The 24,079-nt window shown below is 41.3% G+C and overlaps 1 protein-coding gene across 14 annotated transcripts in view; it reads left to right on the top strand.

The window, feature by feature from the left end:
* Nucleotides 1-23,059, top strand: part of DIP2A (DIP2 acetate--CoA ligase A) — a 73,187-nt gene extending 50,128 nt beyond the window's left edge. For 5 of the 14 annotated variants that reach the window (XM_086896091.1, XM_086896094.1, XM_086896098.1 and 2 more), the window contains 21 exons: nt 700-839; nt 6,931-7,067; nt 7,519-7,599; nt 7,795-7,922; nt 8,884-8,998; nt 10,121-10,322; nt 10,448-10,557; nt 10,697-10,777; nt 11,811-11,934; nt 12,202-12,323; nt 12,475-12,586; nt 12,803-12,912; nt 13,022-13,152; nt 13,699-13,867; nt 14,843-15,013; nt 17,550-17,611; nt 17,775-17,832; nt 18,528-18,602; nt 19,181-19,355; nt 20,629-20,752; nt 21,077-23,059. In XM_086896091.1, coding sequence (XP_086752217.1) covers nt 700-839; nt 6,931-7,067; nt 7,519-7,599; nt 7,795-7,922; nt 8,884-8,998; nt 10,121-10,322; nt 10,448-10,557; nt 10,697-10,777; nt 11,811-11,934; nt 12,202-12,323; nt 12,475-12,586; nt 12,803-12,912; nt 13,022-13,152; nt 13,699-13,867; nt 14,843-15,013; nt 17,550-17,611; nt 17,775-17,832; nt 18,528-18,602; nt 19,181-19,355; nt 20,629-20,752; nt 21,077-21,329 — 2,680 coding nt within the window. In that variant the 3' untranslated portion in view covers nt 21,330-23,059. Of the gene's footprint in view, nt 1-699; nt 840-6,930; nt 7,068-7,518; nt 7,600-7,794; nt 7,923-8,883; nt 8,999-10,120; nt 10,323-10,447; nt 10,558-10,696; nt 10,778-11,810; nt 11,935-12,201; nt 12,324-12,474; nt 12,587-12,802; nt 12,913-13,021; nt 13,153-13,698; nt 13,868-14,842; nt 15,014-17,013; nt 17,138-17,549; nt 17,612-17,774; nt 17,833-18,527; nt 18,603-19,180; nt 19,356-20,628; nt 20,753-21,076 lie in introns of those variants that run through there. The other 9 variants (XM_086896089.1, XM_086896093.1, XM_086896095.1 and 6 more) reach the window with 4 other exon arrangements.
* The last annotated feature ends 1,020 nt before the right edge of the window (nt 23,060-24,079 follow it).

Below are 24,079 nucleotides of genomic sequence, written 5' to 3'. Positions count from 1 at the left end.
TAGTCAGAAAATAACCATGACCCACATAGAGATGCCCAAAGACTTAAGCAGAGGAAATGTGAAGCTCACACTTTCACTGAAGGGTGGGTGATTTTTGTTTGGTTTCTTTAAAAAGTTTCATGTTTTCTGAGACCAGTCAGGCAAAAGGTGTTTTTTTCATGCTTTGGGAAAGTGAGGTCTCATCCTCACTGGAGTCATTGGAGGGCCTTTTAAAATGTCCCCAAAATAAGACCTACTTATTTGGGAGGAAGAAGATGGTGAATCCTCAATCAGTTGCTTATGTATGATGATTTGTAAACAGGGGCCTAAAATTAAAAAAAAAATTAAAAATTGTAACTGGTCTGAAAAATACCATTGGATTTCTGCAGATGGCAAGGGATGATCCAAGAAAAAGAAATACTTTAATTATTAATAGATATATGGATGGGATATGCTGGAATTTTTTGATAGTGGTTCTGATCAAAATGTGCTTTTTTCAGGAAGTCAACTTCAAGAAACCTTGAAACAAAAAGCTGAAATTTTGGAGAGCTTTGTTTTAGCTCTTTCTTCATTTAGTTACCATATAAGTCTTGAAATCTTGTTTGTTCAAAGTGAGAAACCATTCCTTTTCTTAACCTTACCAAGCCTAAGAAGCCAGCACAATGTTTTTAGTGACTCTATCACCAGTTAATTTATAGCTAACTGGACTTTGTCTTCCAGACCTTCTGAACTGGGTGGCCCCCCTCCAGGAAAAGCAGTGTTATCCATGAATTGTCTGAGTTTCGGTGTGATCCGAGTGGATACAGAGGAGAAGTTGTCAGTGTTAACTGTGCAGGATGTTGGGCAGATTATGCCTGGAGGTAGGAAAGCATTTTGTGTAGGTTTCAGCATATTCCAAATGAGTTTCCTTTACTATTACACTTGTGTGCATGGAATAAATAAAAATGTTAATTTCCTTTAAGGTAGCATGAGTTATGCTTTGACACATTACCTAAACACATGATGGATTAGAATTTCATGAGCAATAAATCTGAATGACTATAGATTTTGGTATGGGTAAATGATTTTGGCTTGTTGCAGAATTGTTTTTGGAATGGAATGGAGTGGAGTGGAATATGATAGAATATTTCAGTTAAAAGGGACCTCATCTCAAACCCTGCAAAGGTGATGAAACAACTAATTCTGGAAACTATTTTCTCATGCCCATGGAGTATAAGAAAGTGATCAGGAGTTACCTGGATTAACCTATTTCCTAATGACATCTGTTTGCAACACTGTGGTTCCTGAATTAGGTAGAGCTGGGTATTGTTCCTCAGCCCATTAATTGAAGAGACTTTGTCTCATCCTTATTGTTCTCATTTGAGACCCAGCTGCATTTGGAGAGGAGAACACTCTGAAGAAGGTTAGTAAAGGTAGGGTGCCAAACCAAACCTAAAGCTGTGAGCAGTGGGATGAAGGACTGGACACTTGGTGCCATCTACTCCAGCTTTTAGGCTGTCAGTTCCATGGCATGGTCTGTACTACTAGCTTCAGGCCCTGTCCTGACCTGCTCCGATGTACTTGGAGAGGATGTAGTACAGATTTTTTGGAATTCTCCTCACTCCTCAAGTTTATTGTGTAGTTACCAAAGAACCTGATTGATTCTGGTCATGCCCTTGGCACCTTTGCTATTCTTGGTCTCCTTATGAGCTTCCTGCCTTGCAAGGCAGTGGTCCTAATGCCCTGTTGTCTGTGGAGCATATACTCAAGGTAAAGTGGGAGACTCAACTTGGGTATTTCCAGTAACAACCTCTTCTCTGTACACCCCTAATGCAGATAAGAGGAGGTAGACAGCTTCCCACTCTGCTGATGAAAATTTCAGCCATTGTGTGCTAGTCTCATTGGGCTTGTTTAATTTTCCTTATTATCCTCAGAAGCCCTATGCCACCCCTGAAGTCAATGGTTCAGTTGTTATTGAACTCAGATTTGTTAGAGCTCCCTTCTGAAGACAGAGCAAAAGCCCTGTACTTCATAACAAATCGAAGCAGAGGAATCGGTTGGTTGTTGTGTAGCTTCTCAAGTTTTTTGTTTTGTATTAAGACCTTTTGAAGTTGTTTTGAAAGTCCATAATAAAATACAAGGAAGGCAGTAGTAACTTCAGCCTCACAGGTGGACTTGATCTTAAAGGTCTTTTCCAACCTAATCAATTCTCTGATTCTGGGACTGGCATCAGTGTCTCAAAAAAATAGTGATTTTTCTGCTTCAACTGGAATACAGATTACATGTACTGCTACTGCTGTCTATTTGGGGTGTCCACACTACTGCTGTCCCCTTGAAACCTCACTGAAATTCAGCTGTGCTCCCAATGTTTTCCTTAGATTATAGGTTAGACACAGGGACGTGAAGGGAACAAGTTTGCATGCCCTTGAGGTAGTCATGAATCCTTTGGTGAACTGACTGAGCTTAAATTCAATGTTGCTGCTGTTCAAAAAACTGGTATTAGATGCAGGATAAATTGAAATCTTTCTTTGGATCAGTTTATCTTGTATGGCCCCACCTCTATGGCCCCCTTGCTACCAAAAACCAGGCCATGCAAAACGAACACAGGGATGCTCCTGGCTTTGCTGTAGGCTTGCTCTCACAGCAAAGTGTGCTTGGCTGCACTAAGGCACAAAGCTGCCTGCAGCTATTATTCATATTCAATTGTTGAAGCTGTAAGTCCCCTGGGTTAATTTTCCACAGAACATCTGCTCAGGGGCAGGTTCAAGTCTGCCTTAGGATGTTGGAAAAGTTCCCTGTATGCTTGTGGCTAAGTAATTTCACCTCATTATGAGTTGTCAAAAAATACAACTCTGCCCTTGTGAAATGTCTGATTCAGCAGTCAGAGGGATCTGTGAAAAAACCCTTCTCCTTTGTCAGAAGTCCTTGGGGCATTGTCTGGCAAATCTAGGGGACTGTTCTGGATTAGGGTGCCACCGACAGGCAGTGATAATGCTACCATAACTTTCTACATGAGTAAGAAGCGTCAAGTGACTTATCTGATTCTGTGAGGGGAGAAGAGTTAATTGTGTACTATTAAGTGTCTCAGAGTGATGTGACTTGTAATTGCTGGCTGTTGTTATTTGAAAATACAGTAGTAAGTGGTAAAACTACTTTTAGGTTAAGCAGAATTTGGCAATTTAATTCATTAACTCCTTTAAAACCCTTAGTACCATTGAGCTGTCAGAATCTGGGGCAGATTTGTCTCAATTTATCCACATACTAAGAATTCCAGCAGAAATTTCTCTGTACATTCCTTAAGTCAGAATATACATGATAGATTTCATTATAAAGGGTAATTGATAACTTTTGTCTCTTAAAAAAACCTGTGGAGTACAAAGGAAGTCAGAAGACTAGCAGCTACTTACAGGGATGTGCTAAATTAAAAAATTAGTGAGTTAAGTGAATTAATTACTTAGTTTCAAATGAGTCTGCATGTACATTCTAACAGTGGAGATAATTGTGCCTAACTTGGTAAGATTTATGCCTTTTCCTGTGTAGTATTTATGGAGGGTGTGTCCTTGTCCCTTCTGGCTTGGTGTTTGGCATACAGGAGAGAACATACCACCACCTGCTCATTGCCCCTCTGCTGACTGATGAGTCTTGATCTGCTTTTGGTTTTGTATTTCTTTCTGAAGGCTTTGTCCCATCTTCTGATATCCACTGAACTTGGAAGTCTGATCTAGCCTTTCAAATACTTTGTGCCGTAGGAGCTCACAATCCTGAATCTCATTTGGAAATGGTCAAGCCAAATGGTTTTGATCTCATTACCTGTGAAGATCTCTAACATGCTTTATTCAGGAACTGCCTGGTTAAAAGGTCATGGATAAAATGTCTGCTCACACCCTCCTTTTCTTCAGATCTTGCTTTTTTTCTGAGATGGTGAGCCTACCTGTTATGGGGATCTTACTCAACAGAGCCATCAGCACCAGGGTCATGTGTTACTGCTGTTTAATCCATAGGCCATTCTTGATGCCACATTCCCTTCATGTTCATTATCTACCATCAATGCCCATCACAATACCCTCAAGAGCTGTGCCAGCATCCCCAGGGAAATCTTCCCCTCAAAGGGGAATTCTTAAGAGAAAATCTGGTATGAATTCCCATGGAATCCTGTCATGAAGGAATGATGTTTTACCCCAACTTTTGACCAACTTTTGGGCTATTTTGCATAGTTTCTATCTGGGATTGGCATTGCTAAATTTGGCTCCGAACAATATTCAGCTCATTTTTTCAAATTGGACAGTAAAGACGGTAGGGGGAGTGCCAAATCTCTTTTCTTCTGCCCATTGTCAGCCTCCAACTTTCACGTCAACTGGAATGTGATTGCCATGTTATCTGTCATCTTGGAAGCATATTACACCTTAAGTCTGAGCCTGGATATGTTGCTTAATGGATATATTAACTTAACTGCAGTTAAGTTTGTCTCCCTTCTGCTTCCCAACTAATCCTTTCCATTCTTTTACTGGGATCCTTCTCATGTTCTTTTTTTGACAAAAGCTAAATCCCAATAGCCTCTAATCATACAAAGGCTGGTTCCTAGAAACAGCAGCTACTTTCTTACACTCGAGCAGAAAATTTCAGTTTGGCACCAGATTTTGGGCTTCTGCAAGATCTTTGGCAATGAACAGAATCATGTTCTGGATTGTGACTGCATTCAGTATCTTTTCTGGAAGTTTATGGAGATGGTTCCAATTTCCTAAATGTTGGGATGCTCACATTGTCTCCAGCCCATGGATGTCTTGTATTTCATTGTTTCCTCTGTTCGTGTCTGAGCAAACATTTGCCTAGGTTCTGGTATTTGCCACAACACATCTTCACTGCAGAGGGCTCTGGTTCCTTTACCTCAGTGGAAAAAGTTGTTACAGAACAACTTTGTGAAGCTTTCAGGTTTTTTTCCTAAGATTGTGGGTTAACAGCACCTCTTTTCTACTCAGCCCTTAGAATTTATCATATTCGTCAGGTCTGTGTTCCTCAGGGCTTGAGTCTTCACACAGTGGCACAACAGCCACTGCAGAACTTCTCTTGGAGACCTGTGCCAGTGTTGTTTTGGGATGTTTTCTTTCAATTTAAATGTTACACTTTGGATGCTCATGATCACCTCTAGAGTCTAGATTTATGTTCATCCTCATCTGGGAAGTTGGCTTGCTTTATGCCTATTGCCCTTTCCACAGGAGCAGGAAGAGGTTCAGGTCTGCATTTGATATCCCCATATGCTGTTTTTCTCAAGGATGAGGTTTCTCTGGAAACCCTGGAAATACCTTCCACAGTGATTCTAGAGGCATTTTATCCTGGCATTTTAGTATTTTTCCTACGACCTCCTGCTTCTAGAAGAGAAGTTCTTACTAAAGACTGTAATGCAAGGGTAGCTTTAGTATATGGATCCACTATGAAATTCTGGAAAGGGAACAAGAGAGCACTTCCTGACCCTCATCAGTACCTTTGGCCACAGCCTTCTGCTGGGCAGGCCCCTTGCATTCTTCTTGCATTCCTGCTGTGCTAGTCCAGTCTTTGGTAGGGCATCAGTGCCATCCTTGGCACAGCAAGATTCTCATCTCCTGCCAGGATACTCCTTGGCAAGTTTGACTGCTGCGAGTCACCATCTGTCAGAATGTACATGTGGACTCATTTGAAGAAAGAAAGCTTTCTTAGCAGAATCTGTGTTCTTCGTGACATGCAGTCCACATGTACATTCCTGTCCCATCTGCTTTTCCCTTCTCTTTAATTCTTTTTCAGATGCAATGCTGTTGAGAGAGACTGAAATGGTGGTAGATGCACTCTCTTGTATGTCACACATGAAGCAGGAAAAGGAGGAGAAGCGAGAGTAGAGGCTCCACAGATACTGCAGAAGGGCAGCCTTGCAGTATATCCTGGCAGGACAGAACTGTGCCTGCTGTTAGAATGTACCTGTAGACTACCTGTATCATACATTGGTTACTGGTAAGTATTTTTTTTTTACTTGATCAGGGTGATAGGATTGTCCTTTGGCTTCACAGATGGAGCATCATTTAGGGACTGCAGGCTGATCTGTTGGTTTTTCCATGTTTGTGAATACAGTGAGGGCTGTACATTTGTTAATGCCCACAAACTGTGCTTTCTCCAGTTATTACCACTTCCCTTTGCATCATTGTTTAAGCGTTACATACAGAGTTCTGATGTCTGCTCAAGTTATTTCCTCTAGTAATAAACTATTTTGTCAGGTTCAATTTACCACTGAGTTTTATTTTTCTCTTCTAAATTGCAAAATATGGGGTTTTGCATGACTGACAGTTCATACTGTAGATTTTAATTCCAGACATCTAGTTCACACATACAATATCCAGAAGCTGTACCAGATACTGAGTAGCATCTCTTTACTTGGTCACCCTAGGTTATCATTGCATGGTTTCAAACAATTACTAATTACTGCTAGTTGTTCTGATAGCTAATTTTTATGAAACCGAGATAATTTAGGGGTTGATGTATTGGTAGGGTGAATGATTGTCTCACCTATTCAGACTGAGAATGCTGGCAATTGGAAAACTTCCCTAAGGTTTGAAAATGTACCCACAAACCTATTTTACCACCAGTTGTTGGTCAATGCACACAGCAGAGTTGGTTTTGCCATGTTTATTCTGTACTGACCTGGGCAGATTTATTGGTTTCTTTCTTGATCTTGAGTCTTAAACTCCCTCAGTCCATTGTGCCTTGGAGTCAGCTGCACTTGATGTGGAGGCTGTGAAGGGCTGTAATAAAAAAACATTGCATTTGTGAACTTGGAGAACAGATTGCACAGTCTGTCAAGAAGCTAAAGTGAGCTGTCTTACATGCTGTGGTTTTGCTGTAGCTGATGAATAATATATATTAAAATCTTTATCTTCAGTGGCAGAGCACCATGTGTGTCAGCTGCTGGAGCAGCCTAACACTGTGATTCTGTGTTCTCCCTCTGTGCAGCCAGCATGTGTGTTGTAAAGGTGGATGGAACTCCTTATCTGTGTAAAGCTGATGAGGTTGGAGAAATATGTGTGAATTCAGGAGCAACTGGGACAGCATATTTTGGCCTCCTCGGAATCACCAAGAATGTATTTGAGGTTTGGATTTCTTTGTAATTGTTATATTTCTAATATTTCTCCTTGCAAATAGACTTCTTTATTCCTTAAAGGTCTTTTTTTGGGGGGGGGGGTGTTTTATTCTTTGCTTTGCTTTTTAGTTAGTTAGAAAAAAGCCCTGGCCAGGTACACTTTGCTTTATTCACAGAATCTTAAGAAGACATTCTGTCTCTTACAACCAAAAATACCAAGTGTCACCTGCAGTCAGTCAGCTTCTGTATTCCACAGTCCAGTGTAGTGCCTATGTGAGCATTTAAATTTGTCTTAGCTCTGAATTAACACAGTGGTCTTACATATAGTTACTTGAAGGCATTTCAATCTTTCTGCCCATATTTTTCCTTGCAGTGGTACCCCATTTCATGTATTCTGGCAGGAAAGGAGTGAAAATCCTTATCAGTCCAGTGAGTGTCTGAATCCTTCTGTGTTGTTCCAGGCCATCCCAGTGACGGCAGCTGGCATGCCTGTATCAGACCAACCCTTCACAAGAACAGGATTGCTTGGCTTTGTGGGTCCTGTAAGTGTGAACAAGCCCTCAGGGCCCTGCTTTGTCCTGGCTCCCAACTCTAAAGTGATGCCCCTGAATTCAGTAGAACTTTGTGTCAGGGCACTGACCTCCTATAAATCTCAAGAGTATTGTTGGCTTGAGTCAGGCATGTATTGCCAGGAGTGAGGTTTTTCTGCTCTGTTTCTAATCCTTCCTTCTTTTCAGGACTATTTGGTGTTTGTGGTAGGAAAATTGGATGGCTTGATGACAGTCAGTGGCCGCAGGCACAATGCAGATGATGTGGTAGCCACCGCCTTGGCAGTTGAACCCATGAAGTTCGTTTATCGGGGAAGGTGAGTGTATTAAAAACTTCAACACTGCTGATTCAGCTTTGGTGCTCCTTTTTTAACCCACAGGCAGTCATCAAGTGACACAGCATACACAGGAGCATTGCACATAAACTTTCTCATGTGTGTTTTGTAGGAAAGTTGACACTAGATTGTGAATTTGGTTGTTCCTTCTTACTTGAAAGACAAATACTGACACCCTGCTTCATGCATAATAGATTTTAAATTACTTTCACACAGTTTAAAGGTAGATCTTAGAGTGCCTGTTAAAACTTCTTTCAAAGCTTCTCCTAAGACACTCAAATGAAGCTCATATGCCGGATGTAAAGCACTTCTGTTCCCTGAGCCTTTTGGGTGGCTGAGGGAGGAACTGTGCAGCCTTTTCTAAAGAACAAACTAGGCTGCTGAAGGACCCTCAAAGATAGTGTGTGGTATCACCAACCTGAGTGCCCTTCAGTGGTCCAGTGGAGATCAGTGACAAGTGGAGTCTTTCAGGGTTCAGATTGGGGCTGATTGATTCAGTCCAGGCTGAGGCATTATTAATATTTTATCCTAGAAGAGGCAAACCTAAAACTAAGGTAATTGCCCAATGGGAGTTAAGTATTTTTCAGTGCAAGCATCTGGTGTTCAGTAATTTGACATAGTTGTCTTCCAGAAGGGACATTGTATGTAGGGGCTACAAGTCTAGTGTGCATAATGGAGTTCTGTAGACAATGTTTGCCCAGCCCCTACATGTATGAAAATTGCCTATCAGACACATGTTACATGGGTGACTGCAAATCCACCTGACCTCCAGCAGAAATGAATTACAGCAGGGAACCCACATGTGTTCTAAATTTTTCTGTGATTTTGTGATGATCTGGCATGAATAATGCTTGTGTGTGTGAAGAGGTTGCAGCCATTCCCATGTGATGGTAAGCCATGCTCTGTGTTGCATCCTATCATTCTTCTGTCCTTTGTGTTTTAGGATAGCAGTGTTTTCTGTGCCCGTTTTGCATGATGATCGGATAGTGCTTGTGGCAGAGCAACGCCCTGACGCCTCAGAGGAGGATAGTTTTCAGTGGATGAGCAGGGTTCTACAGGTAGTCAGTCTGTCCTTTTCTCTTTCCAGGTGAATAAGGCTGATGCATGAAATGAGAATATTAGAGCATTTTTTTTTCCACTAGCAAAACTTACCAGTGTAACCACAGTGAGCTGTAATAAGATAATTTTTTCAGGGTTGAGAATTAACAGAATTTTGTAAAATGTAAGACTTCCTTTCAGAATATTCTTTGACTTCCTACTACTAGGATTCTCAAAGCCCTAAGGATGATGGGTTTTGTTTGGGTTCATGTTACATGTCTCTTCTGATTTCATACTAAGAGTTACCTCTGAAAATATTCATAAGTATACTGCCAAGTTTATGAACAGTCCCAAAGGCTTTTTATCACTAACAATCTTATTCTAGATTTGCAACAAGAAGTATAAAAACTTTCTCCCTTAATTATTTTACTGTATTTTCTTGGGGTTGAAGGACAGAAGGAAGGGGAATTGTGCTAGATCTGCATTTGCAGATTTTAGAATTAATCAGTTCTCAGGAAGTGAAAATGGGGAGATCAATTATGAAAGACTCTGGAGACAACTGAAGGGAGGGATCCAGAGAACAACTTAAAGGAAGTTTGCTCTTAAGAGTAAGGCAGTTGAGTAATATTGGTTTCTGTCTTAATTTCACCTTTTTTATGTTTTTGGAGAGAATATCTGGTATTGGGAGAAAATATTTTTGTTTCTCTAAAGTGTCATAGCTAAAAGAGACACTTAAGATTTATGCAGCAAAGATGCTTCCCTCCTAAATTTTGTGACTTTTATGTTCTACTGTGCTTTTGTGATTGTGCCATACATGCTAAATTTGCTGTGATATAACTTTGGCTTTTGAAAATCTCTGCACTTTTTGCCCACTTTTAAGAGACTTTCCTAATCCCTGATGTGCAGGTGGCATCCCCTTGATAGAGGGCACAAGCAAAGTCCTGGGTCTGCTCCTGCTCCCATTGAAGTCATGGCACAGCTTCTATGAGTTCAGTGAGTGCAGAATTGGACCCTTTATTTGCAAATTGTGGTACAAGTAAAAATTTTAATGTTTTAAATGAATTGAATTCAAATTCTTGCTCTAGCTACATCCCAGTTGATAATGTGGAATGTTTTGTGTTTTTTTTTTAATTTCTGTGAAGGCAGTTGATAGCATTCACCAAGTAGGTGTGTACTGCCTTGCCTTGGTGCCAGCCAACACTTTGCCAAAGGCTCCACTCGGAGGAATTCATATTTCAGAAACGAAGCAGCGCTTTTTGGAGGGTGCTCTGCATCCTTGTAACGTCTTGATGTGTCCCCACACCTGTGTTACCAACCTGCCCAAGCCGCGGCAGAAACAGCCAGGTGAGGAAACCTGAGTATGTGCTGGTTCTGCCAGACCTATGTTACACAGGGCACCTGCAGGCTGAAATGTTGCTTTTTCCTTAGGTTGTTTTTCCTCATTTTGCACTGTTCTTTTCAAAATGCAGATGTTGGTCCTGCATCAATGATTGTAGGAAACCTCGTAGCTGGCAAGAGGATTGCACAAGCCTCGGGGAGAGATGTTAGCCAGCTGGAGGACAATGACCAGGCAAGAAAGGTGACACTGGGATCCTGGTATTATTAAATATTTTAATTAGCTTATTCAGAGTGACAGAAGACCAGCTATGATATTCTGCTGAAAATAAACCTGGGGCACTTTGAGTGAATTTGAGTGTATCCTTTTTCTTCCCTTTCAGTTCCTGTATTTAGCAGATGTTCTTCAGTGGCGAGCTCAGACAACTCCAGATCATCCCCTCTTCCTTCTGTTGAATTCTAAGGTAAGATGCACTTTAGGTCATACTTGGAGATTAAGATCAAAACAAAAGATTATTGAGATTCTAAGAAAACTCCTTATAGGAATCTGCAGCATTTCTAGAAATGCTGCAGATTATTTTAATGAAGCAGACAAAAATTGCTGTAGTAAGCAGCATAAATTTTTCCACTTCTGGAATTTTAGGTCATATGTTTTATTCCACATCTGGAATTTCAATATGTATTCTGCCTAGCTTAAAAAGTTGCAGTAGTTGCATTTTCTGGTGGACTACAATTTTTGTCATATGAATGGAAGCCATAGTTCTGTCTTCATTCCTGATCACAAGGATTAACTTTAATATATAAATCAGAAATGGAGGATTTCCTGATTAGAAGATCTAGAGGCTAAGCAGAGAGCCCTTGGGACAGTTTTGAAGTGAAATTTTCCAGGAGCAGGGGATACTGATGCCTTGCCCTGGGCTAGGCTCTGCCCTCAGAAAGGATGGCATGTAGAGTGACAGTAACATCCCAGGGACAAATTGGAACTGCCTTGTGCTGTGCTGTACTGCAGACAGGAGTCTTCCAGAAAGTCTAGCAGCAGTCTTTGGGAAGTGAAGGATTTGTAGGTCTCATTCAGAATGGCAAAAGAGTGTAGGACATTACTTCAAACTTTCTAACCTTTCTTTTGAGATTGTGCTTTAGCAAAATAAATTGTTTCAACATCATTATTGTTGAATTGGTTTATTCTTTCAGAGTAAAGATTTTGAGGGAAGTTTTCTAGTATGAAGCAGCCCTTTCCCAGGTCACTTCAGGCAGGTTTTACTCTTGACACGGAGACTGTGCAAAAGGAAACACAAAACTTGGGCACAGAGAAATTACCTGTCGGTGAACACCTGTCTTAAATAGCTGAGGAGTGATGAGCTACCTTGCTGTATGTCGGTGTGTTCACATGTCTCCAGAAGAAACCCTTCTGGTATATGCCTTTTCCTGTCAATACCCAAGTCACTGGGGTGCTGCTGTTCCTATAAAGGTTTCTGCTGTCACTTGTCTCCTGTGCAGGGTACTGTAGCCAGCACTGCCTCGTGCATCCAGCTGCACAAGAGGGCAGAGAGAGTGGCAGTCGCGCTGATGGAGAAGGGACGGCTGAATGTTGGTGACCATGTGGCCCTGGTTTACCCTCCAGGTAAAGCAACACACACAGCAAAACCCACAATCAAACAGAACAAGAAAAGAAGTTCTGTCCATTAATTGGATTGGAATAATTTTTGCTAGCTCTTAAATGCAAAACATTTTAAAGTGGGTGTGGAACAGCCTGTTGATTCGAGGAGACACTTTGTGACAAATCTTTGTGTCTTAATAAAAAAAATCAGTATGTATTTTGATTTTGGTGAAAAAGTTCAGCCTATTGATCTGATAAAAATGGCTTTAATTTCACAAATATCTTTTCCAGGAGTAGACTTGATAGCAACTTTCTATGGCTGTTTGTACGCTGGCTGTGTTCCCATCACTGTCCGCCCACCTCATCCACAGAACCTTGCTACCACTCTGCCCACTGTCAAAATGATTGTAGAGGTAGGTATGAGACATTCCTCGTGCTTTATTTTGCTTTGTTTCCAATTATTTTCTTCATCTCTTCATCTTACTGGTTATCTCATCTGGATGCATGTATGACTTTGAGCATGCACTGGTTTTATCAATGGTCTTAATGCTTTGCCTTTTGCAGGTCAGTAAATCTGCATGTATATTGACCACCCAAGCTATAATGAAACTGCTCAGGTCTAAGGAGGCTGCAGCAGCTGTAGATATTAAAACGTGGCCCACTATTTTGGATACAGGTACGATAGCCAAAATGGAAATAATTTGAAGAGTGATGTATTTATTTTGCTACACCACAGCTGCCTGATTGAGTGGATGTGTTGTGCATTGGATTTAAATAGCTGTCCAGAAACTGTAGGGGGATCTGGTGATAATGCTGTAAAGATACATTGTTTGTCCAGTGCCTGTTTCCCAAAATAATATGGTACTCTCCTCTATTTATGTATTTTAAATAGATGATATGCCTAAAAAGAAGCTGGCTAATGTTTTCAGACCTACATCTCCAGATATGTTAGCATACTTGGACTTCAGCGTGTCTACTACTGGTATATTAGCAGGAGTAAAGGTACAGTAACAAGAGATAATCATGTTTTGTTCTTTTACATTTATAAAGAAATATGTAAAACACTTTTTCTAGAAAAAGGTTTCTGAGAGGTCCTGTTTTCCTCTTGCAGATGTCACACGCAGCTACAAGTGCCTTATGCCGCTCGATAAAGCTCCAGTGTGAGCTGTACCCATCCCGACAGATTGCCATTTGCCTGGACCCCTACTGTGGCTTGGGCTTTGCACTGTGGTGCTTGTGCAGGTATGGCTCTGGAGCTCTCCCCACGTGTGGCCAGCCTTCTCTGGAACCCCAGGGAATGGACATGGCTGAAACTGTCAAAGAAAGCCAAATTAGCCTTTTTATCAGCAGTTCAGAAAACATCTTTTGTGATAACAAAATCCATTTAAGTCAGTTGTTACATGAGTAACTTCAGGATTGCAAGTGGAATTAATTTGATACCAAATTCAAGGAAGAAAAGGACTTCACTGTCTGTTTCACATTAAGTAAATCCTTTTAAAGTCTTTCAAGATTAAGCAATCCTTTTAAACAAGACCTTTAAGGTGTTCATAAGCAATCCTTTTAAACAAGACCTTTAAGGTGTTCACTGCAAGATTGGTATGCAGTAAGAAATACTGCTAAAGGAAGCAATTAAATGTTTCTTACAAGGAGTGAATCTTGACTTGATTCAACCAGATCCCAACTCTAATGCAGCACATCTGGCAAAGTTGCTATTTTTTTTGCCTTTTAAAACATGTCATATGCATTAATTAATTGAATTTTCATGTTCCTGTTGCTTCCTCTGCCCAGTATATATTCAGGTCACCAGTCCATCCTGGTGCCTCCTCTGGAGCTGGAGAGCAATGTGTCTCTGTGGTTGTCTGCTGTCAGCCAGTACAAAGTGCGTGTCACCTTCTGCTCATACTCTGTGATGGAGATATGCACCAAAGGCCTCGGGACACAGACCGATGTTCTCCGGGTGAGTGGGCTTCATTTCCCCACATACTGACAGAAACATACGTGTAGCTTTCTAAAAACACTTCGTTTTGCCTTAGAGAAGATGAGGTTTTAAGTGTTCCCATGAGAGCCTTCCATTATGACTTGATTTCCAGGGAGTATTGAGGCTGCTGGAAGATTCAGCTTCCACGTTTCTGGTGGAGGAAAAAAAGAAGTCTTGTATTTTCAGTTTTAGTTATTTGTGCAAACTCTGTGCTGCTGGATGTTTTTGAGATTCTGGGCAAAATACATAGCAAGCCTGTCAATTTATTTGTGTCTGAGACAAGAAAAAAGCCCAACACCAAACAAAAAAATCCTGAAACAGCCAAAAGAAAAAGCCCCCCAAAACTCAGCAAGTCTCACTTACTTTCAGATTATCACTTGATACCAAAAGTGTTGAGTTCTAAAATGGATGTAATCTTCCCCAGTCCTGGAAGTGTTCCAGGCCAGGTTGGATGGGGCTTGGAGCAGCCTTATCTAGAGGAAGGTGTCTCTGCTCATGCAGAGGGGTTGGAATGAGGTGAGCTTTAAAGTTCTTTCCTTCCCACTCAAAGCATATGAGTATGATTCTTCGATTCCTGACAATATCAAATACACTCCAATACATCTATTTATTTCTGAGGGAAATCTCTCTGCTCAGATTTAATTTTCTTAAAGAGGAAGGAGCATTCCCACAGCTGTTCATGTTGAGAGGAGCTGATGATGTCTGGGACACCTAAACTGTGCAGTGCTGGGAGCCAGAAGTCTCTGGTGAGCCCAGCCCTGTGGCAAAATTTTGAGGGATTTTCAGCTCAAAATGGTGAATGTGCATTGCAGCTACACAACATCTGTAGTGTTAATCCAGTTCATGTCTTACTCTGGTGCTTTCAAAGCCATTCTGTTGTAAAATTCCTTGGTTTGTTTCTAGAATTGCTGCCTTTGTAGTTAAAATGTTTGTTCTCTCCTCCTGCCCTCGCAGATGAAGGGGGTTAACCTGTCCTGTGTGCGCACCTGCATGGTGGTGGCAGAGGAGAGACCGAGGATCACCCTCACCCAGTCTTTCTCCAAGTTATTCAAAGACCTGGGCCTCTCTGCTCGTGCAGTGAGCACCACCTTTGGGTGCAGGGTCAACGTAGCAATTTGCTTACAGGTGAGGCTAAACTGCTTGTTCCTTACACAGAATCTCTGGGAACTTGGTAGAAAATCATCTTCAGCTGAATGGATTTCTTTTTCTAATGAACTAGAGCTCCATTGCTTGCTTGCTTCATCACCAAGTGAAATTAAGCTTTTTAATAACATTTTTAATATGGTATTGATTATGATAATTTCACTTTTCTATACTAGTTGACCAATTGATTTACTTTCCTAATCCAGAGGGGTCAGTACTAAGAAACTGGTTTCCTTCCTACTATGCAAGAGAAGCATTAAATAAGCAGCTTCCTGTTCATTAATATTACATGTTACAAGCAGTGCTCTTTCTGTTTTTGTGTGATTCAGATTTTGTCTTGTGTATAATGTGGAATTAAACAGAAGACAGAATTTCCCAAATAAGATCCAGGAAAATTGACAGAGTTGCCAGGGGTTTTTTTATTTTTAAAGATCCCAAATGAGTAATAGGAGCATGCAGATATTTTTGTCTCACCTTGTGTGGACAAAAAAAAAAGTTGGACTATTTTTTTACTTAAAAGTGTGAAATTGGAAGCTTTGAGAGGGAGGATATGCCCACAAACTACTTGGCCATGCTTCATAGTCTGGAGGAAATGACATGGTGTGGGCCAGAACCACCTCTGATAGTTTAGTATTCAGCTGATAATAATCTTTTATGTGTAATTTAACCAGAGGAAGTCTGATTTTTCTTAACAAGGTATTTATTTTCCAGTCAGGAGATTTAAAATATATATATAAAATATATATTCCAAATCTTACCTGAAAAATCAGGTGTTAAGTAAGCATGGACTAGAAAATTGGAAAGCACCCCAAAGTTTGGAGGATGCTTGATTTAGTGAATACTGAGCTCAGGTTTCAGATGAGGCAGTAGCTTTGTATGTGGACAGCATCTTAGGGGGCACATGGATTAAGTATGTGTAACTGTAAATTTTATTTCAAATTTTATTGGTATGGATTACAGTTAATAAAATAGGATTCTATGAAAATTGCTACTGTACTTCTGCAAAACTTTGTTTTTCCTTTTTTTTTTTCTTCCTGGTGCCCACTAGATGAAGAAAAGCCTTTTCAACTCTCAGAATATGTTAGAGTGTTCTAGGTTTCCTACAAGAGAGAGAAGTTACTTAAATATGTTGCCATTCACAGTTGTTTCCTTAGTTTCTATAGTTTCTTTCACAATTAAAGGAGAAAGGATTTTTAACAAGACCAAGCTAAATGGTTACCAAGAAATAACTTCAGAGTGATTTTATGAATCAATACATGGAAAGCCAGAAAGTATATACACGAAATCAAGAAGACTGCAAATTAAGATTTTAAATTCATTGAATACAGCATTTCTGCTCCTAAGTGTGAAATAATAGCTTTCCAAATTTCCTATGTAAATAGAAATTTCAAAAGCCAGTTTGGGATAAAGGGGTGGGAAACAGTTTTTCTGCAGAATACTGAATGGCAACATGAAAAGTACTCCCAAAAAAAACCTGGTGAGGAATGCAGGACTGCTGAGCAGTTAAGCTTCCTTTCATTTTATGCCTTTTTCATCTCTGTTTTCTATTCTTGAGCCCCTTTTTAGTGGAGAGGTTTTCTACTCCTTTCCCCCCATTCTTCCAAAGCGATACCTCCATATTTTAATTTGATTACACTTTTTTTATTAGATTTAAATGAATGTTAATTAATGACCTAACTTGTATCAAAAGCTTAAAAATTAGCAGGCAGATAAATACATGTCTTCCAACCCTGCTGATCTGGTTCACTGAAAAGGTGTTTCTGAAGCTGCTAGCAGTCTTACAGAAGGAGAAGGGATTTTTTATAAAGCAATGTATGAGTTGCTGTAGCCCTCTTTTGTTCATGATCTGAGACTTGCATGTTTCCAAAAGAACTACCTAAAAGTGCCAAGCTCTTAAATAATCTGAAATGGAAATTTTCTTTTCATTCTTAAACAGTGTAAGTTTTGTTTTCTGTCTTACTGTGTGTATCTTATGTTTCCAGTGCCTCTTTGTTTGTATTTTCCTTTTTTCCCCTTTCTCTCTGTTTCCCACACTTTGATGGCCTCTGTTACTTCTGTTTGTGGTCCTGCTGTCAGCCAAACAGGCTGGGCAAGCTGGCTGAACAGGTATAGTGATGCATGTGTGCTTGTCACATCCTAAAGTCCATCTGGTTCTGCAGTGTTAGAGACTAGGCCCACACAGTTTTGTGCTTACATCCTTTTGCACTGGCTATATGGGTTTTAGAGCAGGTGCTTACTCAAATAAAATCCTAAAAGCTGGATATTAAATTTAAAAAATTAGCAAATTTAGCCTCTAATGCATACTTCACTTGTGCATTCATTGACTGATTCCATAAAAAGCAAAGGCTCTTCAGTAGTCACAGTAGAAAGGGGGGCTACTTTATTTCTTGTACATTAGGGAAGTGCTATGCAAGTGTCAGTAAAAAAAGGAGAGTAATTTGTGAATTTATGTGGCTGTGAGAATGAAAGCAGGGTGTTGTAGCTTCTGTTGAATTTGTTTCTTCCTCCTTATTCTTAGGGAACAGCAGGACCAGATCCAACAACAGTCTATGTAGATATGAGAGCGCTTCGACACGACAGGTACAGTACATCTTTTGACTCCCTTAAGTACTACAGTCATTACCATATCTTAGGCAGCAGATGGGAGAAAATTCCCTGAGAGAAAAAGGAAAAAAATTTTAAAAAAATCCTAGTTCCAGTTGTTCATAAAGTCTTGTACAAATGTATCCTCTTATTTTCACAGGGTGCGTTTGGTAGAGAGAGGTTCTCCACACAGTCTGCCACTTATGGAGTCTGGGAAGGTGAGAGACTGAGTGTGATCCTTCCTCCTCACAGAATCATGGAGTGGTTTGGGTTGGAAAGGACTTTAAAGCTCATCTCATTCCAGTTCCTGTCTGCCATGGGTTGGGGGACACCTTCCACTATGCCAGGTTACTCTAAGCCCCATCCAACCTGGCTGGCCTTGGGCATTTCCAGGGGTAAGGTAGCCACAGCTTCTCTGGACAGCCTGTGCCAGGGCTTCATCACCCTCACAGGGGAGAATTTCTTCCCAATATCTACTCCAAACCTCCTCTTTCAGTTTTGAGCATTTTGACACTCTTTATGTCCTCGTGGCCTTCACCTGGGCAGGGAGCTGCATCACCTGGATAAAGAATGTGTGGGATGAGCTTGGCTTATCAGTACCTGTCCAGGAGAACAGTTTATGACTGAGTAGTTAAAGTGAAGCCAGGTGCATGACATGAAGCAATAGGATAAATTTCTACCACCAAAACAAATCTGAGGCCTTCATATGAAGGGCATTTTCTAGGTATGAAACCAACACTGCAAAACAGCTGCTCAGAGTTAAAATTATTTAACAAGTTAACAGTGATAGGAAGAGATGGTTGGTATCTGTGGTGCAGAAAGAAGTAGTAAGAGAAGCGCAGGCTCTTGACTTCTGATTAACTTTTATATTGATGAATTCATTTTTTTAACTTCTGTTTGCTTCTTATTTGAGATTCTTCCGGGAGTAAAGGTCATCATAGCACACACAGAAACCAAGGGACCTCTGGGAGACTCGCATTTGGGAGAGGTAAAGGTTTGGTTCTGTTGTACTGGGTTTATCAGCAGTGATGTGATACATCAATACCTCCTGTTGGATAAATGCCTTCCTTCCCCTGAGTGGGATGGCCAGGATGATCCTGGTGTGGCACGTGAATGAACCCCACAGAGAGCTTGCACTGTGTGCATTGCTGCACATGTGGCTGCACAGCACCAGGTGAGACCAGGGCACTAGTCTGTGTCTGCCTGGCAGCTAGAGCAGGTAGGGATGTACTCCCATCAGTGGGCAGCAGCAGTAGGTAACTTGCTGCTTGGTTTAACCTTTGTTTTATAGGCATCTTTTTGTTGTGTAATAAGATGCCCAGCTAATAGGTTAGCTTTCCTGTAAGCCAAATGCCTGGTTCATTTTTTATGGCCTTTACCATCCCCCAATTACATGTATATGAAACTCCTTTTCTCTGGTCAGAAGTTAATTATTTCAGTAAAACTGGCATTTTGGAGCTGTCAAAATCGTCAGTGAAACGGATCTTTCAAATCAATTAACCATGCTGTCTGTGTCTGGCAAAATAACCTATGTTTATTGCAGTTTGGATTTGGTTTGTCCCCTAGATATGGGTGAGTAGCCCACACAACGCTACTGGTTACTACACGGTGTATGGAGAAGAAGCACTGCATGCTGATCATTTCACTGCTCGCCTGAGTTTTGGGGACACTCAAACCATGTGGGCTCGCACCGGCTACCTGGGTTTCCTGCGCAGGACAGAGCTGACAGATGCCAGCGGAGGTGAGAGGAAACACCTGGACCTACAGGGGCACTTGTGTGAGGCTCCTAGGGGAAGCTGAGCCAGCAAAGACTGGGCTGTCCGGAAATTTATGCTGACTTCCATCACAGAAGACTCCTGAATTAAGGAGGAGATGTTCTGTCTTTCATTTGGCACGACACCAGTGATTTTGCAGTCTTTCAGAAGTTAAAGATCCTAGAGGAGAAACTTTCCAGTATAGAAAATAAAGTTAATCTTGGGGTTTTTTTGAACTAAGCCAAGATGTCTAAACTTGGGAAAAGTTTATCTTCCATGTGTTCTGTTTTTTGTTGAGACAGAATACAAAGTAGATATTGCTCTTGATCATCATATATTTAAAATATAAATCTCTGAACATTCTTAAGGGGTTTGAATACTTGTAACTTAGTAACAAATATATATTGCTGGTTTTCTATGATTGGACTTGAATTGATGAATAGTGTCAGTGTCTTGACTGCTGCCACTGAATAGTAATAGCAAGTTTTTGTACCTTGCAGCTTTCTGAATAATCACAGAGATTTTTATCACCAGGGAACAATATCAGTTGTCCTTCAGTTTTTGAGAGGCTTTGTGCAGTGAATTAACATACAGTATATATGAAATGCAGCTTCCCAGCACGATTCTCTCCTCCAGTGACACAACTGAGCAAGACTATAAAACAGTTAACAAAGAAAAAGCAAAATTGAACTGAACAGAGTTACAAGGATGAATGTGGAGAGTGTGTCCTTCAGGTAGAGTCTAGCAGAGCTTTGCTTATTTAACCTGGCAAAGCTGAGGCTGAGCAGACGACAGAGTTGTTCTTACTGTGTGAACTTGGGAGCTTAAGAAGCTGAGTAGAGTTTTGCTGGCATGAGGACAAGTGGATAGAAACTGGTGTTAAAAAGAGGATAAAAAAAAGTTAAATTTGGAAAAGTGGTTGTGTAGGTCAGAGAAGAAAAGCTCTCTGGTAAGAGTAGTAGAACAAAAAGATGCTGTAACGGTGGATTTTGCTTGTGTTTATGAACAGAGGTTACATTACTTGAGAGAAAGGACAGAACTGGATGACCCAGAAATTTTTTTTATTGTGGTTTCAGTTGCTTGAAGTCATAGTCAGAAGTGCTACATGAGCTCTTAATTCTCTCCAAATGCTAGAGCTTGTATTATAGACTCTCCTAGGAAGCACTGGGATCATCTTAGAACGTCAGGAATCAGCACTTACAAGTGACCATGTTTGTCCTGTAGAGGTGGTGATGTTGAAATGTGTGTGCTGTGTTGCAGAGAGGCATGATGCCTTGTATGTGGTGGGCTCTTTGGATGAAACACTGGAGCTCAGAGGAATGAGGTACCACCCCATCGACATAGAAACCTCTGTAATCAGAGCACATAAGAGCATTGCAGAATGGTAAGAACCACAGCATTATTCTTCTTTATCATTTTATTTATTCTAAAGCAGAAGAACTTGTAACTTCCTTGGGTGTGTTGGAATATACACATGGGGGTGGTAAACACATCTCAAGGATTTCATGGATGATTTCTTCTCACATGTATTATTCCAAATTGGCCCTCATGAGTTATGTGTATCATTGGCTGTAGGTCCTCTCCAGCCTCTAAGCCTTCAGGTTTAGTTGTAAACTTTGGGAGGTCTTGTCTTTCTTTCAATCATCTCTTTTAATAACTTGTCCAGGTGTTTTTTTCTCCCCAATTAACACGTGTGTCCTTCCAACAGTGCTGTGTTTACTTGGACAAACCTGCTGGTGGTGGTGGTGGAGCTGGAAGGCTCAGAGCAGGAAGCGCTGGATCTGGTCGCGCTGGTGACGAACGTGGTCCTGGAAGAGCATTATCTAATTGTTGGTGTTGTGGTCATCGTGGATCCCGGGGTCATTCCCATCAACTCCCGTGGGGAGAAGCAACGGATGCACTTGAGAGATGGATTTTTAGCTGATCAGCTGGATCCTATTTATGTTGCCTACAACATGTGAAAACAGCAAATCACATCAAGGCTAAAGCACCAAAATCCAAGGGGCTTTCCTCATAATAACATTGGAATCCATGCTCTTGTTTTTAAAAGCTGTTGAAGACCTTAGGAAAATGGAGATACTTCTCTTTACATACAGCCCTTCATCTCCGAGACTGCATTTGCTTTCATAAACTCATTGTAACAGTCACAGCTGTCTTAGGATGGAGAGTTTACTGGAATTCCTGAAGGAAGCTTATTAGAACTATCATGGACCAATTTTATTTGGGGGGGAAGGGGCAGAGGGGAGAGAATAATTATGAATGTCAGTACTTGATGCACTGCATAAAAGGACATAGAGTGGGGTGGGGAGAGAACACCAGCTGTGAGGAGGACTCGTGGAAACAGCACCCAAAGTCGTGAGTAACCATCCAGAGTTCACCTTCCATGTGACTGCAGTATATTGGCAGTATCAGGGTTGGGGCATATCCTTCAACATTGCACACACCTCTGCCACATTCTCTACTGAAAGGAATTTTGCACATATTTGAGATTTAAAAATAGAGCATTTTTATTTTAAAGCAGTGACTCATCCCTATTCAGAAGAAGCCAACCCATTCCAATCCTGGATTCAGTGTAACAGTTATGCTGCTGTTCAGCTTTTTTGTACCAAGCAAAAACAAATACTGTAACAAGGTTACTTATGGTGCCATGCTGGACTCTGAAATGCTATAAACTTTATAATAAAATATAAAGTAATACCCAGTTTTAACTACTTGATGCAGGAGCCTTCAGTGCTCTTGCTCTTCTAACTCTATGTCAAAGTCGCTTGTTCTCATAGTGTTAGCTGTTCATTCCTGCCCTGCATAATGCCAAGGATTTGAAAATCCATTCCAAAGCCACTCTGAATGATTTGTATAAATGTTTACAAAGCATAGGCTTACAAAGTGTTTTCCCTGAATATTCTGTGCTAAAACTTGAAATAGTTATTTTTCCCCACCATCTAAAAACCTATTCAGTGTTAGTTAGCTTGAGCTGCTGTGGTACAAATTTCCTTTTTTTCTTTGGGACTGTATTTAAACTCTTTTGTTTGGGCTAAAATATCCAGTTGGTTGAGTCACAGTTGGACTAATTAAGGTTTTGAAGTTTCTGCCTGATCTAATACTGCAGTGAACCTAATGCAGAAAGAGAATATGAAGTTATTAAAATAATTCTGTGTTTGAAGGTAGGCACAAGATTAGTAAATAATTATTTTTATAGATTTCTTAAAGAGAGCTACATAATTTTTTTTTAATAATGCACAAGTTTGCAAAAGAGCCAGTTTATTCTGCAAGGCAGTTCTGCCTGGATCAGTGCCTAAGAACGATGGATGTCAATCCCCTTATAGATCAGATTTATCCACGGTCAGATAAGCTCTGAAATCTTCAAGAAACAGCTCTCCTTTATAGTAGTTATGGGCCCTGATGGTGTTTACCTGTGGTGTATAATACAGCTGCATACTCTGACTGTAATTATGTACAGAACTTGTGTAACTTATTGTTTGAGTCCAGCAGCCTCCAGCAGCAGGCTGTGGGACACCCCTCCTACCGAAACAGCTGGCAAAAGGAGACAAGTCCCTAACCCCCAGTTCCATGTTGTAGTTTTTTAGCAAATAAAGCATTGTAAGACTTTTGTATTGAGATACTGATGAAAGTGATACAAGTTGCCTTGTAAAGTAAATCTTAAAACAAAAAGCTTATTAAACATTTCAAAACAGCTCTCGCCAATCTGACTTGATCAATGTTGAAATTTAAGCTGTTAGGTCAAAACCTTGATGTAGTGCAGTTCTCACTCATATTACAGGCAGTTTAATGCATTAAGAGCTTTTTCTGCAAAGCTTCACTGCAAATGCTTTGCAGGTAAAGCAGTTGTAAAGCTTGGATGGTCCTGAATTTCCCGTTTTGAACCTCTGCCAGGCTGCAGTGCTGTTGTCACTGTGTCACACATGACATCACTGCCATGGCATAGCTAAGCTGCTGCTCCAGGCATGGCCGAGCCTTTCCAGGGCCTCTGAGCTCCAGCTCCAGGCACAGGCTGGCCATGGCCCTGCTTGGCTTGCAGCCACACATCCACTGAAGTTTATGCCCTTGGAAAACATTGCAGAAGGTACCAACTGGACAGAAAGAGACCTGATGCCAGATCAGGCTGATGACTGCCAGGGAGAAAGTACCAGCTGAAAACGAAAAGCACAAGCAGCAGGACCAGGATGATGCCCTCCAGCAACTTCAGCAGGCTCACCCACAGCAGCCACTGCATTACCAAATTTCTCTGAAACTGTCAGGGTAAGAAGGTCCTGTGTCCATGCTCACCCTTTGGGTCAGTAAGTCCTGTGGGCCCCTGTGTCCCCTGGGGAGGAATGATGAGAATGAAGAGGGGGTGTTGGCTGTGAGAAGGGTTGGGGAGGGCGAGGGCCGTACTCACAGGATCGCCTCGAGGACCAAGGATGCCCTGGAAAACAACAGCTCAGGAGGTGAACGTGTCCCTGCCAGCCAGGGGAGTTGGGATGGGATGGGATGGGGTGGCGTGGCAGCTCCAGCCAAAGCAAGGGTAGACAGTACACTTTCTGTGGGATACACACACAGTCCCTCGTGGCCCACATGAGCTGGGCACCCAGGCTGGGCCGGCGTTGTTTTGTTATTTCCATTAACGGCGGACACCACACGCCTGGACTTTGGGGTGCACGGAGGCGGGGACAGCCGCTTTCGGGGCTGGCGCTGTTACCCAAAGGGACGGGAC

Source organism: Cyanistes caeruleus, chromosome 7 (assembly GCF_971803275.1).
Source record: "Cyanistes caeruleus chromosome 7, bCyaCae1.hap1.1, whole genome shotgun sequence".
In the NCBI taxonomy this organism is placed as follows: domain Eukaryota; kingdom Metazoa; phylum Chordata; class Aves; order Passeriformes; family Paridae; genus Cyanistes; species Cyanistes caeruleus.
The sequence above is the reverse complement of the archived record's forward strand: the minus strand, read 5'-3'. Positions and strand labels throughout refer to the sequence as shown.